General features: G+C 46.5%; 1 protein-coding gene across 1 annotated transcript; it reads left to right on the forward strand.

Moving 5' to 3' along the window:
* Positions 1 to 1,403: 1,403 nt before the first annotated feature.
* On the forward strand, positions 1,404 to 18,135 carry LOC119292571 (calmodulin-interacting protein 111-like). Its single transcript, XM_037571367.1, has 14 exons — positions 1,404 to 1,746; positions 2,151 to 2,312; positions 2,405 to 3,240; positions 3,315 to 3,504; positions 4,323 to 4,530; positions 4,984 to 5,441; positions 5,891 to 6,317; positions 12,212 to 12,292; positions 12,410 to 12,600; positions 12,693 to 12,862; positions 15,181 to 15,230; positions 16,611 to 17,112; positions 17,226 to 17,307; positions 17,759 to 18,135. The coding sequence occupies exons 1-14, from the start codon at positions 1,468 to 1,470 to the stop codon at positions 17,816 to 17,818; spliced, it is 3,696 nt and encodes a 1,231-aa protein (XP_037427264.1). The 5' UTR covers positions 1,404 to 1,467; the 3' UTR covers positions 17,819 to 18,135.
* Positions 18,136 to 24,078: the final 5,943 nt, after the last annotated feature.

Genomic DNA, 24,078 nt, shown 5'->3' on the forward strand with positions numbered 1-24,078 from the left:
CTAACCACCCATGGGGTTCTTCTCCGGCAAGAACAAGGGGAAGGCCCCCGCCGACCCTGCGCGCGCTCCCCTCGCTTCCACCGGCGTCTTCCCGCCGGCCACGGCAACGCATCAGCGTCCCAATGCATCAAGCGAAGTGGCACTGGGAGCACCCCGTCCCCCCGTACCCCGACGTCACGCTGCAGCAAGACTGGCACCTGGATCCCGAGAGGATCCCAGTGCCGGCAGGGCCGTAGTCGACGCGGCACACGCGGAGGAGGTGCGACGCTGGCGGCAACAGCTCACACCGGAGCAGCGCCTCAACCCGGTCTATGCATCAGACTCTCCCGAGGGGGTCTGGTTCGCGTTGGAGCACGAGGAGCAGTGCAGGCGTGGCGTCCACGACGTGGAGGCTGGTACCCGGCTGCCCCTCATCGTGCACGACGAGGACCAGGAGGCGGAGGCCGCCTAACAGGCGGGCACTGGTGTCTGTCCTCCATGAAAACGAGGAGGAGTGGCGCAAGAAGGAGGAGGAGGAGGCATACCAGGCGCGACTATCGAGTCCATGACGCTCTCCACTGCCCGGCGATCGTGTCATCCCGCCGCTGGCCCGACCGTCCCCCGAGCCGGCGCCGATCCTCGTCAAGCCCGAGCGCTACACATGGGACGGGTACGTGTGCGAGTGGGTCAGCTTGCCGCCCGTCTGGTTTGGGGTGACGCCGGCCCAGGAGGAGATTTACCTGGAGCAATGGCGGCAGCGCAGGCTCGCGGGGGAGCGCCGCGAGGGCGAGCGACGCTGAGGCAGAGGAGGAGGAGGAGGAGGAGTGCTGTGCCTGTAGTGGCGCAGCCCAGCTAACGGCGGTACAGCCACCGGCGGACGACGTCGCCGCAACCTGGGAGATGGCATTCTCGTGGGCTGGCCCGGCGCTGACGCTCGTCGACCTCACTGGTTCCGACGACGAGGAGGACGCCTAGGACAGCGCGCCTCCTAATTTTTAGTTTAATTAAATGTTTGTACTTAATGTAATGTGGACTCACGGATTCTCGCCAGCCTTTGTGGTCGGGATTAATGGTTTCTATTTTTAAAATATTTGTGTTATTTTTTTCGCGCCATCTCAGGAATGGATCAGGTCAGTGTTGGACGCAAGCGCCGATTCAAACATGAAAGCGGACGTGAGTGTCCGCCGTGCCGACACAAACGGACAAAATCGCCTTCCGTTCGGCTCGGCGCGTTGGAGTTGCTCTTAAGCAAAGTTTAGTTCAATTTAACTCCAATTTGAAAGTTTCTTATGATCAAAAATCCTATTTGGCGACGCTCCACAAATGGGAATTTTTTTTGCACTGTGGAAAAATGTTTTTTCATAAAGGAGCCGATGCACCCGTCCACCGTTAGGCATTTCCGCTCCTAATATGGACTTCTCTGGAAACATAATAAAATTCCCATTCTTATACCCTAGCTAACCCCAAAAGCTCGCCGGAACCGCCGCCATGTCTTCGAAGGGCAAGAAGAAGCAGAAGCCGTCGGTGTCCCCGCAGCCGTCACCTCGTACCCCCCTCTCTCGCGCCCGTGAAGGCACCGGCCCGTCCACCGCTGCAGCGGCAGCGGCTCGGTACCCGGCGCTCGTACCCCGTGGAGGCGCCGGTTGTTTCACCGGCACCGTCTTCGATGTGGTCTCCAGGGGCGGGATTCGTGGTGGTGAGGGGAGGCTCTGGCTCTCCGGGGACGCCATGGCCAGCTCCGGGCTGCGGCATGGGTGTCTCGTCTCTGTATGCTCCTCCTCAAAATTAGGATTTCTTTCTGCACCGAACTAGTTTACTAGACTTTACACTTCAATCCATGCTCCATGTAACATCAGTTCTTGCTATTGAAATTTCGATTCTGAGCCGACCTTTGACTGTGTAGATGTATCTCATAGTGGCCCCTTGATGTTCTATCTGGTCAATTGAATATGTGCTGATTGATCCACCCTGTTTTTCAATACTGCCACAAAGCATCATATTTACAGCCTGCTGCTGAAAATAAGATTGACACATACAGTGGATTATGATACCCTGGTTGTAGAACTGACATTCGAGCTTCCCATGGGTTGCAATAAAGATAAAACTTCAGCTTACCAGTGTCTATGTGTTGTTTTGTTCAAGTCAGCTGAGCTCTGTCTCCTTGTTCTTAGGTGTCACTCATTTCTTCAAGTAGTAACAGTTTAGATGAATTCCCACTTGATAGCTTATTTGAGGAGTGCACCAGATTCTTTGATCTTGATGTGGACAATGATCTCATCTCTAATGAAGCTGGGGTGAACTTTGTGACTGCCAAAGTTTTCCCTTCATGTGAGGTACGTGCCTTTGTTATCTTTCTCCCCTTCGTGTATAAATGTCGCGAATACGAAACTATAAAAGTTTTTGATTGGATGGTTACTCTTATCAGGTTCAAAAGAATGGCATCAAGCTCTCTTGGGACCTTGCCTGCACGCTGGGATACCCTGTAGTAGGACGTCCTTTGTTAATTAGCCCCCTATATACATCTCAAGCCCCAAAACAAACTGATGGTGGTGAGTTTTTGAGGGTGATAAAATGCAGCAATCTCTACCTTAGTCTAGTTCCACCAAAAGTTGCACCATCCAACCATAATAAGTCAGAGTCTGATTGCCATCCTGTAAGAAATGTGATGGTTACGGAGTCACCTAAAAGGATTCCTTCAACTTCTCCATGCAGAAATGAATCCCATGACGGTGCATCTTACAGTGGTTCTTCATTGTGCTTGGATCAAGCCACTGCAAAATCAGTATTGGCAGATGATAAAATAAATGACTTGCTGCAGACTTCTGCATCACGGTGGCTCGGTGGTAGGCACTTACTGAAAGGAAACTACGTTCCTCTCCCAATGTGCGGGAAACTATCTATGTTCATAGTTTTGTGTGCAGAAACAGATGGTTCTGCCCTGGATGTAGTGCATGAGAAAAGCAATTCAATGTCTAATGCAAAGGTCTCTGGTAAATTGGTTGGAATCCCTGCTTTGTTCCTTGTTGACAGAACCACAAAAGTGCACCTTTCTGATTTGTCATCTTCAAAGGAGTTTGGGTCAGATAAGCTAGGGTTCCCACCAGAATATTCCATGTGTGCTGATACAGGAAATGAAGATACCAATCATAACCAAAGGCTTGGTGGGTTATCTGAAGTGTCAGCAAAAGTAAAAGAAATGATTTCATTTTCGCTGGCAGATCAAATTAGTCTGCCGAGGAATGGTTTGCATGATTTACCAAGGTATAGCGTCAACTTGTCCCTGCTAAATTGCACACACATTTATTTGTTAGTTAAGAACTGTTGGTTCATTGTAGGTATAAAGGTATTCTTCTTTATGGTCCACCTGGAACAGGGAAAACCTCTCTTGCTTCTTCATGTGCCTATGATCTGGGCGCCAATCTTTTTACAATCAATGGACCAGAGATCATTAGTCAGTATCACGGTGAAAGTGAACAAGCATTGTATGATGCTTTCACTTCAGCTAAGCAAGCTGCACCTGCTGTGGTTAGATTTTCTTCTAATGGCCAACCACTTCCTTTTATTGTCATGTCAACTGCACTTGAAACTTACTTCTAATATACTACTACCTCAGCCCGGAATTAGATGACGCTCGAACAGATGTATCTAGACGTATTTCAGTGCTAGATACATCCAAACGGAGCAATTCCGGATGGAGGAAGTACCTTTTTAGGAGGCTAATGTCATGATTTCTTAACATTATCTCCCTCACCTGTATCATATGGGATAGAAAAATGAGCAATCTTTTGTTCATGACTTCTGGAATCTGAATTAAAATGATTCCCATTCTCAGATGTCTATCCCGTAGTGTTCGAAATGAAAATAAAGGTTTGATAGAAATATTCAACATGCCTATATATATGTTACTGGTCATCCATCTTTAGAGGAACCTCATCCTTTACAATTTTTGTTTTACATTTTAAGTCAAGTTACCATTTTAAAATCGATTTAACACTGTTATTTTAATTGAAGAGATAAAAAACGAAAATCTCTTATGAAGTAAATTTTGGGTAAGCTAGGTGTTAACACATCCATTATCTCTTGAGTAATTACTGATCAAAATTAGTAATAGCTGCTGATTATCAACGTTTATGGATTGAACGAAGTATGTAATTACAAATGGTTTCTTTATACTACAATGAGGACTTATGAATGATCTAATTAATAATAGCTGCTGATTATTTATGCCTATGGACTGAGTTACTTAATTACCAATGGTTTCTCTATATTACAATGAGGAAGTATGTTATCTCTTAATTCTAACAATATTGAGGATTGCTAATATGTACCTTCATTGATATTAGATATTTATTGATGAATTGGACGCGATTGCTCCAGCCAGGAAGGATGGAGTCGAGGAGTTATCTCTTAGAATGGTTGCCACTCTGTTAAAACTGATGGATGAGATTGGCCGTAATGATCGTGTTATCCTGATTGCTGCTACAAATCGGCCTGAAAGTATTGATCGTGCATTACTGCGCCCAGGAAGATTCGATCAAGAAATTGAAATAGGTAGAAATCTCTGATGTTTTTCATGTACCGCAGTTCTATATCTATTCTAGGTCATTGTTCTCTTTTAAGGTATTGTGTACAACTAAAACCAGTACCAGTATATGTGCCGAATACATGTAGGATTCTTTTTGGTGGTAACATGATCTGTTTGGGGTGGTATCAACAAATAATTCTAGGTATCAATAAATGACAATTAATTATCTTGCATTTTAAGTACTTTGTGCTACTTAAGAGACATTATGCCCCGTATACTGTTATTTGTGTCACTTCAGTAGCTGTTTTCATAACTTAGGGTAAAATGAGGTTGGCCATGCGCTTATAGATGGCATCAAATGCAAGCTGACTATCATCAATGACAAGCCTAATGTTGAAATAACATGGTTGTCCAGTTGATAAATTGTTGATCAAGTCATAGTTGATTAATTTGTTGTCTGTAAAATGGCTCACTTGCAGGAGTACCATCTCCAGGACAGAGGCTGGACATACTTCACCTCCTTCTAAGTGGAGTTCACCACTCTCTCACTAGTGAGGAAGTTGAGTGCCTTGCTTTTGCCACTCATGGATTCGTGGGTGCTGATCTAGCTGCACTCTGCAACGAGGCTGCATTGAGTGCTCTTCGCCGTTATATCAGTGTAAAAGAAAGTTCAACGCAACCACTTGGTGATCGTGCCACACATGCAGAAAAGACTAATATTCAAGAAATTGATGGCATTTTGGGTTATGAAATAAGCTCATTATCATCATCTCTCTCAAAGTTAACCATGTCAACGGAGGATTATAGCTGGACCAATAGAGGTGATATCATAGAAAGTAGCGAGCTGGATGATAAGAAAGATGAGTTGCTATTGTTGGTGACTGAAGATGACTTTGAACAAGCTAAAATGAAAGTTAGACCAAGTGCAATGCGTGAGGTATCATTTTTACCCACCTTATATTATATGTTCATTTAGTGTTTCTTTTTTCAGATTTCTTCTCTTATTACTTGCTGTGGTTTCTTTCATAATACTCCCTCCGTCTCAGAATATAAGAGCGTTTTTTACACTAGTGTAGTGTTAAAAACTTTCTTATATCATGGGATGGAGGGACTAGTTCTTATCTTGTAAGAAACATTCTTCTCTCTTGTTTTTCCCTTTTTCTTTTCATATGTTTGTGTCAATATCTGCGTCATGAATTCCAACCGACGAGCAGTGAAAACTAGACTAAACCATGCACATTTCAGGACAATTGATATGAAGTTCTGGTATACCGATCCAGTTTCATGTTAGGTGCTCTTGATTTAGTTGGTTGAGATTCTCTGTGATGTGTTATTATCCTGTAGGACATAGCACAATGATAATACCTCTCATCATTTGCTGTGCAGGTAATGCTAGAGCTTCCGAAGGTACAATGGGAAGATGTTGGTGGTCAAGCCAGGATCAAGAAGCAGTTAATTGAAGCCATCCAGTTGCCACAGAAATGCCCAGACGCATTCGAACGCTTAGGGATCCGCCCTCCTAGAGGATTGTTAATGATTGGACCACCAGGTTGCAGTAAGACATTGATGGCTCGCGCCGTAGCTTCTGAAGCAAAGATGAATTTCCTTGCAGTTAAGGGTCCTGAGCTTTTCAGCAAATGGGTCGGTGACTCTGAGAAGGCAGTGAGATCATTATTTGCGAAGGCAAAGGATAATGCGCCTGCAATATTATTTTTTGATGAAATAGATGGGCTTGCAGTAACTCGTGGCCATGGAAGTAATGGCATATCTGTTGCTGATAGGGTACTCAGTCAGCTGCTACAGGAAATGGATGGTAAGCCTTAGTACTTCCTTAGGGACTGTTGGTTGATCTCCCTCCGTCCCAAAATAAGTGACATGGTTTTAGTTCAAATTTGAACTAAAACTAAAACTGTTAGATGTGTATAGTCTCTTTTCAGTATATCTCCATTGTATAAGGGGTTTCCTGCACTTTACCACACATGTATATGTATTGGCCTTTGGCCCTCAGTAAAGATCAGTCGCTCATTATCCAACATGGTATCAGATGCTAGGCTAGCTTCGCTCCCCCGCACGATGCAACTCCGTGCTCTCCCTTCCTAGCCTACCTCGTCTCTGGCCGCTGCGGTTCGATTCCGGCCGCCCCTGCCTGCCTCAGCCCGCCATCTGGTCGTTCTTGGCCGCTCATTCCTCCGCCCCGACTGGATTCGCCAGTCTGCCTGGTTCCACCCCCATCTCTGTTCAGGCCGCCTTCGCTCTGCTGGGTTGCTTGGTCGCCGTCGGCCGCCGCCGCCTGCTGCTGTCCCGTCCGGCCTAGTCGTCCCCGTCAGTCCGGTTCAGTCGCCCCCGGCTGTTTCCGTCCGGTCCCGCCGCTGGTTCTGGCTGCCGTTGTTGCCTGGCTTTGCCCCGGTTGGCTTTGGCTGCCTACTGCCCTTTGTCCAGCGCACAAGCTTCATCTTGCAAGGTGCGTACGCATCTCTGCCTGCGCTAGGCCGCGCCGCTCCTGGTTCAGCGAGCCCTTGTCGGCCTCGAGCGCACCTCTGCCCGATCCAGATCGGGTGTGTGTGTGTTCGTTGACTTCCAAAAGAGAGAGAGAGAGAGAGAGAGAGAGAGAGAGAGAGAGAGAGAGCAAGCACCAACATCAGAGAGACTTTCCTATGTCCTTTTCGGGCTATGTTGCCGTCCCTCGGTGCTCGGTGATCTTCGATGGCACCAACTATGCTGAGTTTGTGGGCTTCATGCGCATCCATATGCATGGACTCCTTTTGTGGGGTGTTCTCTCTGGCGAGGTCCCTTGTCCGCCATGTCCTGTTGCGCCAGTGGCCCCAATCCCACCAGTGCCGCCGGTTCTTGCTGCTGAGGCTTCTCAGGCTGACCGGGATGCCGCCAAGACTCTAGATGCTGCTGTAGTGGATGCTTATGATCAACAGGTATCCGCATATTCTGATGCTCTCTCTGTCTACCAGGATGATCTGTCTGCTTACACTCAGTGGTGCAATGATGATGCTCGAGCTGCTGCTGTTCTCACTGCCAGTGTCCTTCCTCAGTTTGCTTCGGAGTTCATGGGTCTCGGCACTGTTGCAGCGATGTGGTCCTATCTTTGCCAGCGCTATCAACCCTCTGGTGATGCTCTATACCTTTCTGTAGTGCGCCAGGAGCATGCTCTACAGCAGGGTGACTCGTCTGTTGATGAGTTCTATTCACAGTGCTCTGCTATCTGGCGTCAGCTTGACTCACTGCGGACAGTTGTTTGTGGCACTTGCCGTTGCTGTCAGACTACACGGTCTGATTTGGAGTTTCAGAGGGTTCATGAGTTCTTATCTCGTCTCCGATCTGAGTTTGAGCCGCGCCGTGCTCACCTGCTTGCTCGTGGTCGTGTTCCTATCTCGGAGGTGCTTGCCGAGCTTCGTGCTGAGGAGACCCGCCTTCGCTCTGCTGGGTTGCTTGCTGTTCCGTCAGTGTTGGTTGCTTGAGCTCCTGTGACGTCTGCTCGTCCTACCGCTTCGCCGCTCCTGCCTACTCCTTCAGGGGGGTGGGTCGTCCTCCGTATGCAGAGAAGGGCATGTCGCGTCGTGACACTTTCTGTGGATACTGCTCCAGGTCAGGTCACCCAGAATCTGACTGTTGCCAGAAGAAGCGTGACCAGAGGCGCTCCTCTTCCAGTGGGACTCCTGCGTCTTCCTCGACTCCGTCACTCACTGACCAGGACATTGTACGGCTCAAGCGTCTACTTGCTTCCTCTGGTTCTTCATCGACGGGTTCTGCGGCTGCTCTGACTGCTTCCACCACACCGCCAGCATCTACTCCGTCAGGTACATCTTCGTGGGTTTTGGACTCTGGGGCTTCTTTTCATATGTCCTCTGATTCTTCAGCATTGTCTTCTCTCCGACCACTTGATTCGCCTGTTAATGTTCTCACTGTCGATGGCACATCTCTTCCTGTTGCTAGTCGTGGTATTCTTTCCACTCCGTCCTTTTCTGTCCCGAGTGTTTCACATGTTCCTCGTCTTACCATGAATCTTTTTTCCGCTGCCCAACTTACTGATTCTGGTTGTCGTGTCATTCTTGGTACCGACTCTTGCTCCATTCAGGATCGTCGCACCAAGGCTGGTTGGTGCTGGCCCCCGGCGCCTTGAGTCAGAGGGCCTTTGGGAGGTTGACTGGCTTTGTGTTCCTTCCGCTGCCACCACTTCTGCCAGCTCTCATGCTCTTGCTGCCTCTTCGTCTGCGTCCTTCCAGCAGTGGCATCATCGCCTTGGTCACATCTGTGGCTCTCGCTTGTCTTCTTTAGTTTGTCAAGGCCTCTTGGGGTCTGTATCTGGAGATGTCTCCTTGCATTGTAATGGTTGCAGACTTGGCAAACAGACTCAGTTACCTTATCCTACTAGTGAGTCTGTATCTCAGCGTCTTTTTGACTTAGTTCATTCTGATGTTTGGGGTCCTGCTCCCTTTGATTCGAAAGGTGGTCATCGCTACTATGTTTTGTTTATTGATGATTTCTCTCGCTACACTTGGCTCTACTTCATGAAATTTCGTAGCGAGGTTCTCCCTATATACAAACGTTTTGCTGCCATGGTTCACACCCAGTTTTCCACGCCCATTCGTACTTTTCGTGCTGACTCTGCTGGAGAGTATATCTCTCAGCTGTTGCGTGGTTTTCTCGCGGAACAGGGTACTCTTGCCCAGTTCTCATGTCCTGGTGCTCATGCTCAGAATGGTGTTGCCGAACGTAAGCATCGTCATTTACTTGAGACGGCTCGTGCAATGATGATTGCTGCTTCCCTTCCACCCCATTTTTGGGCTGAGGCTGTTTCTGCCTCCACCTATCTCATCAACATTCAGCCATCGACTGCCTTGCAAGGTGGTATTCCTCTGGAGTGTCTCACTGGTCGCTCTCCTGACTACTCCGCTCTCCGTATGTTTGGCTGTGTGTGCTATGTTCTTCTTGCCCTTCGAGAACGCACCAAACTGACTGCTCAGTTGGTTGAGTGTGTTTTCCTTGGTTACAGTGATGAGCACAAGGGCTATCGATGTTGGGATCCTGTGGGTCGTCGCTTGCGCATCTCGTGTGATGCGACTTTTGACGAGTCTCGTTCCTACTACCCACGTCCTTCTTCCTCGAGTTTCTCTGTGGACGATCTCTCTTTCCTTCTCCTTCCCGATACACCCTGCTATGTGCCTCCTGTGTCATCTCTTCCTCCGGCATCTCTCATTCCTTCTCCTTCACTACCGACACCATCTTCTCCATCCTCCTCCTCCAACTCTCCACCATCGTCTCCAATCCGTCGCCCTCTCTCACCGTTTCCTCTCCACTATACTCGTCGCCCTCGTCCTGAGGATGTCTCCTCTGACGCGCCTTCCACCTCTGGTGCACCTCTCCTCACGCCTCCCCTGGTTCACAACCTCCGGGCTCGGCCTCGCCCCCCGCCTGATCGCTACTCTCCTGCTCGGTATGGTCTCTCTGTCATCACTGAGCCCACTTCCTATCGTACTGCCATGACTCAACCTGAATGGCAGCTTGCTGGTTTCCCTCCCTTCCAGTGTTCGTCCCATCACCTGCAAGTGGGTCTACAAGATTAAGACCCGCTCCGATGGTTCTCTTGAGCGCTACAAAGCTCGCCTTGTGGCCCGTGGTTTTCAGCAGGAGCAGGGACGTGACTATGACGAGACATTCGCTCCTGTTGCTCACATGACCACTGTCCGCACTCTCCTTGCCGTGGCTTCTGTTCGTCAGTGGTCTATCTCTCAACTTGATGTCCAAAACGCTTTTCTCAATGGCGAGCTACGTGAGGAGGTTTACATGCAGCCACCACCGGGGTACTATGCTCCTGACGGTACGGTCTGTCGACTTCGCCGCTCCCTCTATGGTCTAAAACAAGCCCCTCACGCTTGGTTTGAGCGCTTTGCCTCTGTGGTGACTGCAGTTGGTTTCTTGCCCAGTGATCATGATCCCGCGTTGTTTGTTCACACGTCTCCTCATGGTCGGACTCTTCTCCTTCTTTATGTTGATGACATGATCATCACTGGTGACGACTCTGACTACATTGCCTTTGTTAAGGCCCGCCTTCACGACCAGTTCCTCATGACTGATCTTGGTCCTCTTCGCTATTTTCTTGGGATTGAGATCTCCTCAACCTCTGATGGCTTCTACATCTCTCAAGAGAAATACATTCAGGATCTTCTTGCTCGAGCTGCTCTCAGTGATGACCGCACTGTTGTGACTCTTATGGAGCTCAACGTTCAGCTTCGTGCCTTTGATGGTGACCCTCTTCCTAATCCCACTCGCTATCGTCACCTCGTTGGTAGCCTTGTCTATCTTGCTGTTACGCGTCCTGACATCTCCTATCCCGTTCACATCCTGAGTCAGTTTGTTTCAGCCCCCACCTCTGTCCACTATAGTCACCTCCTCCGTGTTCTACGATATCTTCGTGGCACGATTTCTCAGCGCCTTTTCTTTCCTCCCTCCAGTTCTCTTGAGATCCAGGCTTACTCTGATGCTACCTGGGCTAGTGATCCCTCTGATAGACGCTCGCTGTCTGCTTACTGTGTCTTTCTTGGTGGCTCTCTTATTGCCTGGAAGACAAAGAAACAGACTGCAGTTTCTCGCTCGAGTACAGAGGCTGAGTTGCGAGCCATGGCTATGTTGACGGCTGAGGTGATCTGGTTGCGATGGTTACTTGAGGATTTTGGTGTGTCTGCTACTACCTCGACTCCCTTACTGTCAGACAGTACTGGTGCTATCAGTATTGCGCGTGACCCGGTGAAGCATGAGCTCACCAAGCACATCGGTGTGGATGCCCACTTTGTGCGTGCTGCTGTGCAGGACCAGATTCTCGCTCTTCACTATGTGCCCTCAGAGTTACAGTTGGCTGACTTCTTCACGAAGGCACAGACTCGAGCGCAACATGCCTTTTTCCTCTCCAAACTCAATGTTGTTGATCCACCATGAGTTTGAGGGGGGGTGTTAGATGTGTATAGTCTCTTTTCAGTATATCTCCATTGTATAAGGGGTTTCCTGCACTTTACCACACATGTATATGTATTGGCCTTTGGCCATCAGTAAAGATCAGTTGCTCATTATCCAACAAAAACCATGTCACTTATTTTGGGACAGAGGGAGTATAGGTTACTCTTGTGATTATAGGCTGTCGTTACAGAAACCAAGCAATCAAGCATGCAAATTACTCCCTCTGTTCCAAAATATAAGTCTTTTTAGATATTTGAATATGGACGACATATGGATGAATATAGACGTATTCTAGTGTGTAGATTCACTCATTTTGCTCCGTATGTAGTCCATATTAGAATCTCTAAAAAGACTTATATTTAGGAACGGAGGGAGTAGATTAGATCTGACGTTTTTACGATTTCTGTAGGTTCTACTGGTTGATTCCACGCATGTGGTTCATTCTTGATGCAAGTAACAGAATAATCTTATATAAGAAGCCTAGGTTACATACATTAAAATGGATGTTGTTGCTGCATCCAAGGTGTTCACATAACTGAGCACCTAACATTAATGGGCTAACGATAGTTACTAGTCGAAATTGAGGCCCTGGTATCTTACTATGTTATTAGTTACTGGGTTCTGTGCTATTTGCTTGTCTTTAAATTCTTAGTTGGAAATGCTGATAACCTACGATCTGGACTCATGTTAAATATCTTTGCCGGTTAGGTTTTTAGCTTTTTATAATTACTCTGATTGCAACAGGTTTGGACCAAAAGATTGGTGTCACTGTTATTGCAGCTACGAATCGTCCTGACAAAATCGACATTGCACTTCTGAGACCAGGTCAACCATCTTAACTACACGGACTATGCACATGTATTTTATGGCCTTTGTTCCTTGCTTGGGTTACACATGCAATGTATTATGTTGGTTTAACTTCATGAATGATGTATGCACTAGGTCGTTTCGATAGACTGCTTGATGTTCAGCCACCAGATGAAGCTGACCGTGAAGATATTTTCCGGATTCATACACGCAGCATTCCCTGCAGTCACGATGTTAATCTAAACGAACTCGCTAGACTCACAGAAGGCTACACCGGTGCCGACATAAAGCTCGTCTGCAGGGAAGCCGCTGTAGCTGCTCTTGATGTATGCTACCTGCTCTTTGCCCATTCTGGTACATGATGAGTAGATGTATTTTCACTAGAAGCTTGCTGATAAACTATTTGCATGTCCACCAGGAGAACTTTGACATCCCAGAAGTAGCAATTACACACTTCAAGTCGGCAATCGACCGAGTAAGTCCATCAGATATGAAGTTTTACCAAGAACTCGCGGCACGATTCCGCCGACTCGTTGATGACACAGATAAAGCAACTTTGCCCGGAACACATATCGAACCTGCCATTTAGTGGCCCATAAGATTCTTCTGTCATAGAAGAGAGCAGTTCACTGTAAGCCATCCCTCATCTTCACCATACAACCTCAAGTCATTGAATTTTATCGTGTTGTTTTTGTACTTTATCCGGTTCCGCTAATACCAGAAGCTGTCAGCATAAAACTGCAATCCTCATTTATGACAGTGCCAGCTATGAAATGGGGCCGGCAAGGGTGCAGAAATGGGCGTTATTAATTGGTCTGCAGTCGTTTTCTCTATCAGCCTGATGTTCACAATGATTTTCTACTGATCTGCTCAGAAGAATCCATGTTGACCTTGCCAAACAAAAGGAAAAAGGAATCCATGCTGACAGTTGTACTATGATCTTCTCCAGCATTTCATGCAGCTGATTTTTATTTTTATTTTTTTGGGTTCTGATGAAAGCTAGTAGTGCATGTCATGAGTTTCATCCTTTTCCTGGATGTCCACCTGATCTACTAGTACTAATTTTGTAGTGGTAGCTCTTGAAATAGGGGATACTGATTACTAAACAATTGCCTGTGCAATTTTGCTAGTCGAGTACCCGTGGAGTGTATAGAATCTTTTGCTGTAGAGATTGCTAGATGCTGGTCGTGTCACCTATTCAAATTTGTGCACATTTAGACCTGTTCCAAATGAAACTTTTTTTCTAGGGAAATGTTCCAAATGAAACTGACCCCGCCAGTAATGGCATCGAGGGGTCTTGCACACGTGAAGTTTTGGCAGGGGGGAGTTTGGAATCCCTGCTCGAATCCTCTGCATTTTGGTTCAAACAAATGGAACAGAAGGAAGGACGAAGGAAGTTTCCTTTGATCTCTATTTTATAAAGGAAAAAACATAAGAATTTTACAATTCACTCGGACCTCCTTTTCAAATTACAGTGCATGAAGAGTTATTGATTTATGCATCACGCATGAACTGATATTTATGGGGCTGGAAACTTTGCTAAAGCATGCACATAAATAGATGAATGAGACTCGGGAATTCATTGACAGTGACTTTTGAACTTCAGGGAATGTTTGGGGTTTGACTTTGATTTGGCCATCTTTATTGGAATTCCTATGTTTTTTTTTCCTATTCCTTTGAACCAGTCCAGGGCCTTTGGTTCAAAGAAAATCCATCGAACTAAACAGTCAGCAAAGTCTCTTGAGCAAAGATGTGTCGGTCTCAATGATGATTCTCCTCATGCCATCCTTGGAAGCAAATCCAGTACCTTTCATGGAGGCAACGGTTTCAGCATATAAAACATCAACAACCCTGAATAGCGAGAACGGTATTTTGGAGCTCGGTCTCCATAGAGGCTGATTTTTTTGAAAATTTCAAAATCTATACTTTTGGGTTTCAATTTTTTTTAAAAAAATTGTACAACTATATAAGGATGTGATGTGTATGTATGTAGAATTTCAGAATGGAATACCTTGATATGCGTTCTGTACGAAAAGAACAAATTGATGGACTTTTGGGATGAATAGTATCATGTGTTGAAGAACCACATATTTGTCTTTTTTCCCAACCCTCATTTCAACGTATGTCGTCCTGAAAATTACACACATGCCTCCATGTAGGTCTATATTTTTTTTTCAGATTTTTTTGAAATGTAAAAATATGATATTTTTTTTAAACCGGCCTCCATGAAGGCCAAGCTCCAAAAGCCCTTTTAAATCACGGATGCAAAAGCTCTATCTCAAGAAATTATGAGCCGATGTGAAATCTTAGGGTTCCTTTGATTCAAAGGAATTTTATATAGGATTTCTGGATGATTGAAATGCTTAGATTTTTTTCCTATGTTAGTCCTTTGATTTATAGGATTGGATCCCATAGGAATTTCTTCTATGGAATCTTTTGTAATTTGTACTATATCTCATAAAAAGCCTGACATCCACTCAAACCTTTTTTCACAATTCATTTGTTTTTCTTGTGGCATCAAACACTCATTACTAATCCTATAAAATTTAAATCGACATGCCACTTCAACCATATATTTTTTTATCCATACGTTTTGAAAATCCTACAAATCAAAGAGGCCCTTAGGGATGTGGAACTTGATGCAAGCGCCATTGGCCATTGCAAGGCGACACGTGTCATGTTAATTCTGTTGGTTTTTGTCCTGGTCACCAGGAGAGGATTAAACTACTCTGGTCACACTGGGCCCGTAAACAGGTCTTTTTTAACACGTTACCCGGCCCAGCCAAACGAGGCACAGGGCCCCAGGGCCACGCCACCCCACGTCCATCCGCATATAAGCCCTCCCCTTCAAGGCTCCAACCCTACTGATCCGGTGTTTCCTCTCGCCGCCGCCGTCGCCGTCGCCTCCTCCTCTTCCTCCTCCGTCGCCTCGCCACTGTCTTCGCCATGGGGAGACGTAAGATCGCTCGATCCGTCCCATCTCCGTTCCCTACCTCCCTTTTCATGCAATAATCTCGCTACGTTTCGATCCGTGTGATGTGTGGATGCGGCTGTGCGGTAGGGTTTTGTCTCCGTACCTAGTTCTTGCCTGATCTAGCGGTCTAGCCCTGTGTGCGATGTTGACGCGAGTTCCGATGAGCTGGGACCAGTTTAGGGTTATGTGTCTCTGCCCACCGCTGTCGAGTTTCCGGTGTTTGGCATCTCTGCGCCTATGTGTTTAGGGTAAAATTGGATGGATGCTGTGATTATTCCCTTTAGACTTGTCAAATGCTGGTTCTGCTTGCAATAGGCACATTTTAGGTGAGTCGCCACTATGGTCCAAGAGGTTTTCCCCGTGTTGTATAAAGTCGATTGTGTGGTTTTGATCGTCTGTTGTCTATACATATCTCTTTGTGATATCCATCATCTTTTTCTCAATATCATGTTAATGTTGAGCTCAACCTCTTTGGAACTATTGGCTGGTGTTCGGTTGTCATGGTTTATAGGGAATTTTACTCTCCTAATCATTTCTGTTTCATGTGTATATTGTGTTTGCCAATTTGTAACCATGTTGCCTTTTTTACAATTCCCCTGATTTATTTTGATGCATGGGTCTTGTTGTATTATGTTATGTGTTTAGGTTTCAGATGTGGTGTATGCTGTAGTTATTAGAGTATGTAAAGTGGTCAAAATGTTAGTTGTACACTGTGTCTGTTTGTTACCCATCATTTCCTGTGGACTTTGTTAAAACCAGAAACTGTTATGATGGTGTTTATCTATGTCACCCCATTCCATTATTATTATTGCTTTACTTGTGTTAATGTTGGTATTAACTACTCCCTCTGATCCTTAAAAGTGTCGCAGTTTTGAACTAACCCTTGTTCAAAACTTCGACACTTCTTTTGGATCAGAGGGAGTATTACTTATTGTATACATTTCATTCATTAAGCCCTTAGGTTCACTGTAATTCATAGATATGATGTAAATTTGGCTACACAGCCACAACTTTCCCTTTAGGTTATGTAAGAAGTTAATTTCTATTTGTGCTGCTTTCATGCTATGCCTTGACGACAATATTTTCTTTTTCTGTTGCCAGCTTCCATATACAGTTCTCTGTTGAATTATAAACTGTGTACTGCTTTTCTGAGAAGTTTTGATTAGAGAAAGCATTTCAGTCTGAGGTGTCATTCAAGTTGACTTGTTCCTCTCCAATTGCACTTAATGTATTTTGTTGGTTGATATGAGCTTTACTTCTTCTATTATACAAAATATTGTTTCCTGACTTAATGCCGATAATTGAGACACCTGCATATGTATTTGGTTTCTTATAATTTCGGTGCTTTGTTCCTCTGATCAGGACCTGCTAGGTGCTACCGCCAGATAAAAAACAAGCCATACCCCAAGTCAAGGTACTGCCGTGGTGTACCTGACCCGAAGATCAGGATCTATGATGTTGGGATGAAGAAGAAGGGAGTGGATGAGTTCCCCTCCTGCGTCCACCTGGTCAGCTGGGAAAAGGAGAATGTCTCCAGCGAGGCTCTTGAGGCTGCCCGTATTGCTTGCAACAAGTACATGACCAAGAATGCTGGAAAGGATGCGTTTCACCTGAGGGTCAGGGTCCATCCATACCATGTCCTTCGTATCAACAAGATGCTTTCATGTGCTGGGGCTGATAGGCTCCAGACTGGAATGAGGGGTGCTTTTGGGAAGCCTCTGGGTACCTGTGCTCGTGTGGACATTGGCCAAGTGCTCCTATCTGTGCGCTGCAAGGAGAGCAATGCTGTTCATGCTGATGAAGCCCTCCGCCGTGCTAAGTTCAAGTTCCCTGGCCGTCAAAAGATCATTCGCAGCAGGAAGTGGTATGTCACCTGTCTTTTCAATTTATACTGGTTGTTTCATTGTGTTATGGAAAGTCGGAAATTCTATGAGATGACTAGTTTGAAGCATTGCTAATTTCCACTTGATTTTTCAGGGGCTTTACCAAGTTCAACAAGGCCGATTACATCAAGTACAAGAGTGAGGGAAGAATCGTGCCTGATGGTGTCAATGCTAAGGTGATACATTTTTTCCCACTGAAACATCTTTATGTTTGCTTTAGTTCTGTTCTACTAGACTATACAATTCCCAAAACTTAAAATGTAATGTTGGTTGCTGAATTCCATTCCACATTTTTACTGCTTGTTACATTCAGGTCTGTGCTTCAGTTTATTGTTGTGTGTAACATAAATATTCTGATTCCTAATAATCTATCAATGGAACACTGAGTTGGTCAAATTTGTTCCATGCTAACATGATGTTTACTTCAGTGCTAATATCAAGTTAAACCTGAATGTTCATATGTTTTCTGTAATAATAACTATCTTATATTCCTACTGCTTGTTATAGTTCTGCCGCATCAAATATTCTTTACTTGCATATTGAATTGTTTGTCTATTGTTGGCTCTTATATACTTGTAATAATAATCTTACAGTCTCATACTGTTTCTTCTTCCAACTCTTGTGCAGCTGCTTGGTGTCCATGGCCCCATTGCTAAACGCGCACCTGGGCAGGCGATCCTGGCTTGAGGCAGTTGAAGCATGCACAGACCATTTCCTTCGCTAGATGGAACTCATGAGTTTTTATCCGCTTTAGCTAGTATATTCCCCATGCTTGAACCAGTGTTAAGTAAAGCTGGCTGCTGGCTGCAGTATAATCTACTTCTGTGGTTCTTTACTGTTGGCCGTGTCCTGGTGGAGTTTTACATATCTGCAGTTGTACTGTTTTAGCGCTTTCTGGAGATTGTTATCTACAAGTGCTACAGATTTTCTGGATCATCTAGGAATTATGTATAACGTTTGCGTTTGCTCAATCTATGTGACCTTCTCATTGATTTTGTGGCTAATTATGTTTGTTCTGTTCTTGTACTTGAGGCATTCAAAGTAGGTATTGGTAATGCTGCCCAAATTGCACCTAATCTGCTTTGAAAAGTACATTGATTGAACAGTTTAGTATTCAAGGGAATGCTGCTACTGCGTTCATTTACATTTAGCTTAGTTTGATTGTATTTCCACAATGGTCTACGTTGTGAAATTTACTAATGGGCCACAGCATCCTATTTTCTCTGGCCATGAGGGTCAAGCCGTGGCCATGTACGGTGAAAAATACACATTACCCTTGACGTTTTTGTTTGGTTTCCTTACCCCCTAAACAATCCCATATCAGACAAAATTCCCTTAGTTTGCTCAGACCGGATGATGACGTGGACATGGTCAAAGGCAGTGTTGTCTCGCTCGTCAGTTTTTTTATCTAAGAAATAGAAAAAAATTACTTTTCTGGGCCCCCAACCCAGCGAGGGGCAGGGTTGTCTTCAACCCCTCTCCTTGAGGACGCTACGTGGTGAGCGTTTGTGCGTCAATGGCCACCTCCTTTGCGCTGTCCCCTCCTCTAGCTCTCTTTCCCAAGCGTCTCCAAGAGAAAACGTCGTCGCCGCCCTCTGTTCTCGTGGCCACCGGCCACCTCTTGCCACGTCAACATGTCCACCGCATCGCACGCCGTTGTCAATTCGGGCACTTCGAAGCTCTGTTTTTGAGTCGCTCGACTAGTCGCGACTAGTCGTCGACTAGTCTATGAGTCGCACTGGCAGGGTCGACTCAGCCTGGCGACTCGACTCATGGGATGAGTCGAGCGACTCGAGCGACTAGTCACGACTAGTCGTGTTTTCTGGATCGAACGACTCAATTTTTTTGGGCCCGCCTGTCATTTTTTTTACTGTATCGAACCATCCCCGTGGAAACCTAGATCGAACCTGTTCCCCTCCCCCAACCCAACCCTCTCCTTGGCAGCCACCGCCGCCCCTAGTTGCTGGCTTGCTGCTCCTCCCCTGGTTGCTGCTGCTGGTCTGCTCCTCCCCTGGTTGCTGTTGTTGCTGGTCTGCTCCTCCCCTCCTCCCCTGGTTGCTGCTGCTGGTCTGCTCCTCCCCTCATCCCCTGGTTGTTGCTGCTGAAGGTCTGCTCCTCTCTTCCCCTGGTTGTTGTTGTTGGTGGTGGTGCTGGTCTGCTCCTCCCCTGGTTGTGCATGAACAAGGGTGGTTGTGCATGATGAAGAGTTGAGGGCTGAATTGGAACCACTCAAGAACAAGGCCGGTTTTATTGTACCTACTTTCTACTGCTTAACTCACGTCGACTCATCGACCATGAGTCTAGACTAGTCACGACTAGTCTAGAGTCGCTCCCCCCCGAGCGACTCGTCGACTCATCGACTCGAAAACCTTGCTTCGAAGCCCCCCGAGCTAGAAAAGATGCCCTATGAGTTCACTGTGAGCTCCTACGCATTTACCCTCTTTCCCCTCTATCGATTTCATCCTCCAACTAAGGTAGCCGCCATGACTGAAGCTGCCGTCCGCCATTGTTGATGAGCTCGTCGCCGCCAAGCTCTCCCAGTCGCCCCGTGCTACTTGTGAGCTACGTTGGGATTTCCTAGAAAAGAAGAGGATGATGCAACACAGTAGAGATAAGTATTTCCCTCAGTTATGAAACCAAGGATATTAATCCAGTCGGAGAACCAAGCAATACTATGTAAACAACACTTGCACACAAACAACAAATACTTGTAACCCAACGCGTAGAGGGGTTCTCAATCCCTCAACGGTTACGAGCAAGATCAAATTGTATAGGTTTTGATAGATAGATCTGATAAAAATAAAAAATAAAAATAAAAAATTGCGGCAAGGTATTTTTAGTTTTAATATAAGATAAAAGATAGACCCGGGGGCCATAGTTTTCACTAGAGACTTCTCTCGAGAAAATAGCATACGGTGGATAGACAAATTACTGTTGGGCAATTGATAGAAAAGTAAATAATCATGATGATATCCAAGGCAATGATCACACATAGACATCATGTCCGTGATAGTAGACCAAAACAATTTTGCATCTACTACTATTACTCCACACATCGACCACCATCCAGCATGCATCTAGTGTATTAAGTTCATGGAAAAACAGAATAATGTTTTAAGCAACATGACATGATGTAGACAAGATAAACGCACGTATGAATAAACCCTAGCTTTTTAACCTTAATAGCAATGATGCATATGTGTCATGTCCCTTTTTGTTACTGGGATTGAGCACCGCAATCGAACCCATTACAAAGCGCATCTTTCCATGGCAAGATAAATCAATCTAGTTGGATAAACTAAACCAATAAATCGGAGAAGAAATGTGAAGCTATATTAATCATGCATAAAAGAGTTCAGAGAAAACCAAATAATATTCATGGATAGATTTGATCATAAACTCACAATTCATCGAATCCCAACAAACACACAACATTTTTTTTACATCGGATAGAACTCTAAGAACAACAAGGAGAACATTGTATTGAAGAATATATAGAGAGAAGAAGCCAACTAGCTACTAACTATGGACCCGTAGGTCTGCGATAAACTATTCACGCATCATCGGAGGGGCGACAAGGATGATGAAGAACCCCTTTGTGATCGTTTCCCCCTCCGGCAGAGTGCCAGAAAGGGTCCCCAGATGGGATCTCTCGAGCGGCAGAAAAAGTATTTCGTGGACTCCCTGGTAGGTTTTCTGATATTTGGGAATTTACAGAAGCGGAGTTAGGTCAAACGGAGGCTTGTAGGTCCCACTAGATACCAGGGCGTACCCCAGGCCCCTGGCGCGCCTTGGTGCCTTGTGGACCACTCCTTCTTCTTCTCGTTCCTTCCCAAATCTTCCAGGGTCTCTTATTGCCAGAAAAAAATCCTCAAAAAGTTTTGTGGTATTTGGACTTTGTTTGGTACTGATATTTTGCAAAGTCAAAAACAAGCAAAAAACAACAGCTGACATTGAGCACTAAGTTAGTAGGTTAGTCCCAAGAAATGATATATAAAGTTGCCTGTAAATGTGTATAAAGCATCCAAGATTGATACTATAATGTCATGGAAGAATAAAAAATTATAGATATGTTGGAGACGTATCACCCCGTTGTGACGTCCGGATAATCAAGCTACAGTAACCTCTGCTAATGACGCTGCACCACCTCCACTACTGTTGCTAATTTGGCGTTAGTTGAGAACCGATCCAAATTCAAATTTGAAGTAAAGGCAAACATCTAAAGTTTTTCAAACATTAAAATTAAAATGATTGAGAGGTGACATATAATGCATAGGTAATTATGGTGATGAAGCCACATTTGTATAAAATATGTAAATGCTCCAGAATAACTAGAACATTGGCTATAGCAATTAAATTAGTGCCTTTTGTAAATATTAAATTGTTAAACTATTTTATTTGGGGCCCCAACCTTTTTGTGGCACATGGCTAGACCATGACACTAATTTAGGAGTTAAATACCGTATTTTATAAGACTATACTAAATAAAAAAAACTAAGGTAAAACAGAAAAGGAAAATAAGTAACAAAAGGAAAGAAAAAAAAGAAACACAAGTAAACAAAAACCCAAAAGACATAAAAAGAAACCCCCCTGCTGGGCTGTAGCCCAGCTCCCCACCAGGCCAACAACCGGCCAGCCCAGCCACCCCCGCTCTAACCCTAGCCCTCACCTCTCGCTCCCTTCATTCCCTCCCATGCGCCGCCACACACACGCGCGCGCGACGCACAAAACACCGCTGCCCGATCCCCACTCCCTCCTCGCTCCTCTCACCTCCCTCGACTGGGTCGAGGCTGCGCCCCGCTGCCCTCCTCGTTGGAGGTCTCCCTATCTCCGCCACCACGCTGGCACCCATCGCCGAGGCCACCTTGTCGCTGGTCCGTGCTGGCAGGGTCCCGCCGGTGCCCCATCGAACCCGGCCGCGGCCGCTCCCGGCGAGCCGCCCTGCTCCACCGCTGCCAACGCCCCCTGGGTTGGCCTGCGACTTCGCCACCGGCCACTGTCTTCCTCGCGCCATACCCCTACCCCGACTTGGACGACCTCGACCCCTGCCGCCCGGAGCGACCGTGCTCGCCGCCACCCGAGGACCTCGCCGGACTTCCCAACCGGATTGCCTCCTCCTCCCCGTCGGCCTACTTCCCCTCTGCCGCGACGTCCTCGACCTCCTCCCCAAGCCCCGCTGCCTATTCCCTACGAATCGTGGTGAGGCCCCGGCCTCTCTTTCTCTTCCCCTGTCCCCATGCACGCCGACCATGCTCACCACGACCTCGCCGCACCCACGGCCGCGCCTTCGCGCGCGCGCCCGCACGCCGGAGGTCACGCTCTGGGCAGCACGCGCTTCCCCCACGCCTGGTCCCGCTTCCGTGCGCCCACAGCCGCGACCGCGTCGCCCGCTTCGGCCTGCCGCCCCCGTGCCTTACCCGGCTGGCCGCGCCCGGGGCCAGCGTCGGGCTCGCCCCGTCAGCCACCCGCCTACGCCCCCACGGGCCAGCGCTCGACGCCCATAATCGCTAGCGCCAACGCCCGCTAAGACCCCCCTGACAATGATAGATGGGGCCCACGCCCTTAGAACGTTTAAAAAAGAGAGAATAAAAATAATAATTGAGAAAATAATAAATTAATTACTTAATTAATTAACTTAATTAATCCTGATTAGATTAACCTAATCACTTAGGTTAGTTAATTAATCTGTTAGGTTAATTAACGGTCAATGACAGCTGGGACCCGCACGTCAGATTGACTAGTCAATGCCCTGTTGACTGCTGACGTCATGATGACGTCAGCAGGCACTATTCTGGATAATGTTGATTTAAATTAATTAAATAAATCCTAAAAATGATTTAAATCTTTTAAAATTAATAATAAATAAAACGTAGCTCGGATGAAAAAACTTTGTACATGAAAGTTACTCAGAACGACGAGACGAATCCAGATACGCAGCCCGTTCGTCCGCCACACGTCCCTAGCATAGTGAACCTGCAACATTTCACCTCCGGTTCATCTATTCGAAAACGCGAAACACCAGGGATACTTTTCCGGATGTTTTTCCCATTCACCGGTATCACCTACTACCGCGCTAGGGCACAACGAACACCGCGTATTGCCTTGTTACGCTTTCTGATGCTTTGATTGCTCTGTTATTTATTGTCTTCCCTTTCCGTTACTTCTTTCCGGTAGACCCCGAGACTGCCGGCGACCCCCAGTTCGACTACGGTGTTGATGACTCGTCCTTCTTGCCAGAGCAACCAGGCAAGCCCCCAGATATCGCCTATTCTCCTCTATACTGCTTGCATTAGAGTAGTGTAGCATGTTACTGTTTCGATTGATCCTATTCTGTTGCATAGCCTGTCATTGTTGCTACAGTTGTTGATACCTTACCCGCAATCCTAAATGCTTAGTATAGGATGCTAGTTTATCATCATTGGCCCTACATTCTTGTCAGTCTGCCTTGCTATACTATTGGGCCGTGATCACTCGGGAGGTGATCACGGGTATGTACAATACATACCTACATACTATACAGATGGTGACTAAAGGCGGGTTGGCTCGTTGAGTACCCATAAGTGATTCAGATATGGGGGCTGAAAGGACAGGTGGCTCCATCCCGGTAGAGGTGGGCCTGGGTTCCCAATGGCCCCTGACTGTTACTTTGTGGCGAAGCGACATGGCAGGTTGAGGCCACCTAGGAGAGAGGTGGGCCTGGCCCTAGTCGACGTTTGCAGGTTGCCTCATAATAACACGCTTAACGAGATCTTGGTATTTGATCTGAGTTTGGCCATTGGCCTATACGCACTAACCAACTACGCGGGAAAGATATGGGCACTCGACGTCGTGGTATCAGCCGAAGCCTTCATGACGTCAGCGACTGAGCGGCGCGCGCCGGATTGGAACGTAAGCCTGCTCTTGTATTAAGGGGGCTAGTTCTGCTTCCGGCCGCCCTCGCAACATGC

The sequence above is a fragment of the Triticum dicoccoides genome, chromosome 4B (assembly GCF_002162155.2).
Source record: "Triticum dicoccoides isolate Atlit2015 ecotype Zavitan chromosome 4B, WEW_v2.0, whole genome shotgun sequence".
NCBI classification, from domain to species: domain Eukaryota; kingdom Viridiplantae; phylum Streptophyta; class Magnoliopsida; order Poales; family Poaceae; genus Triticum; species Triticum dicoccoides.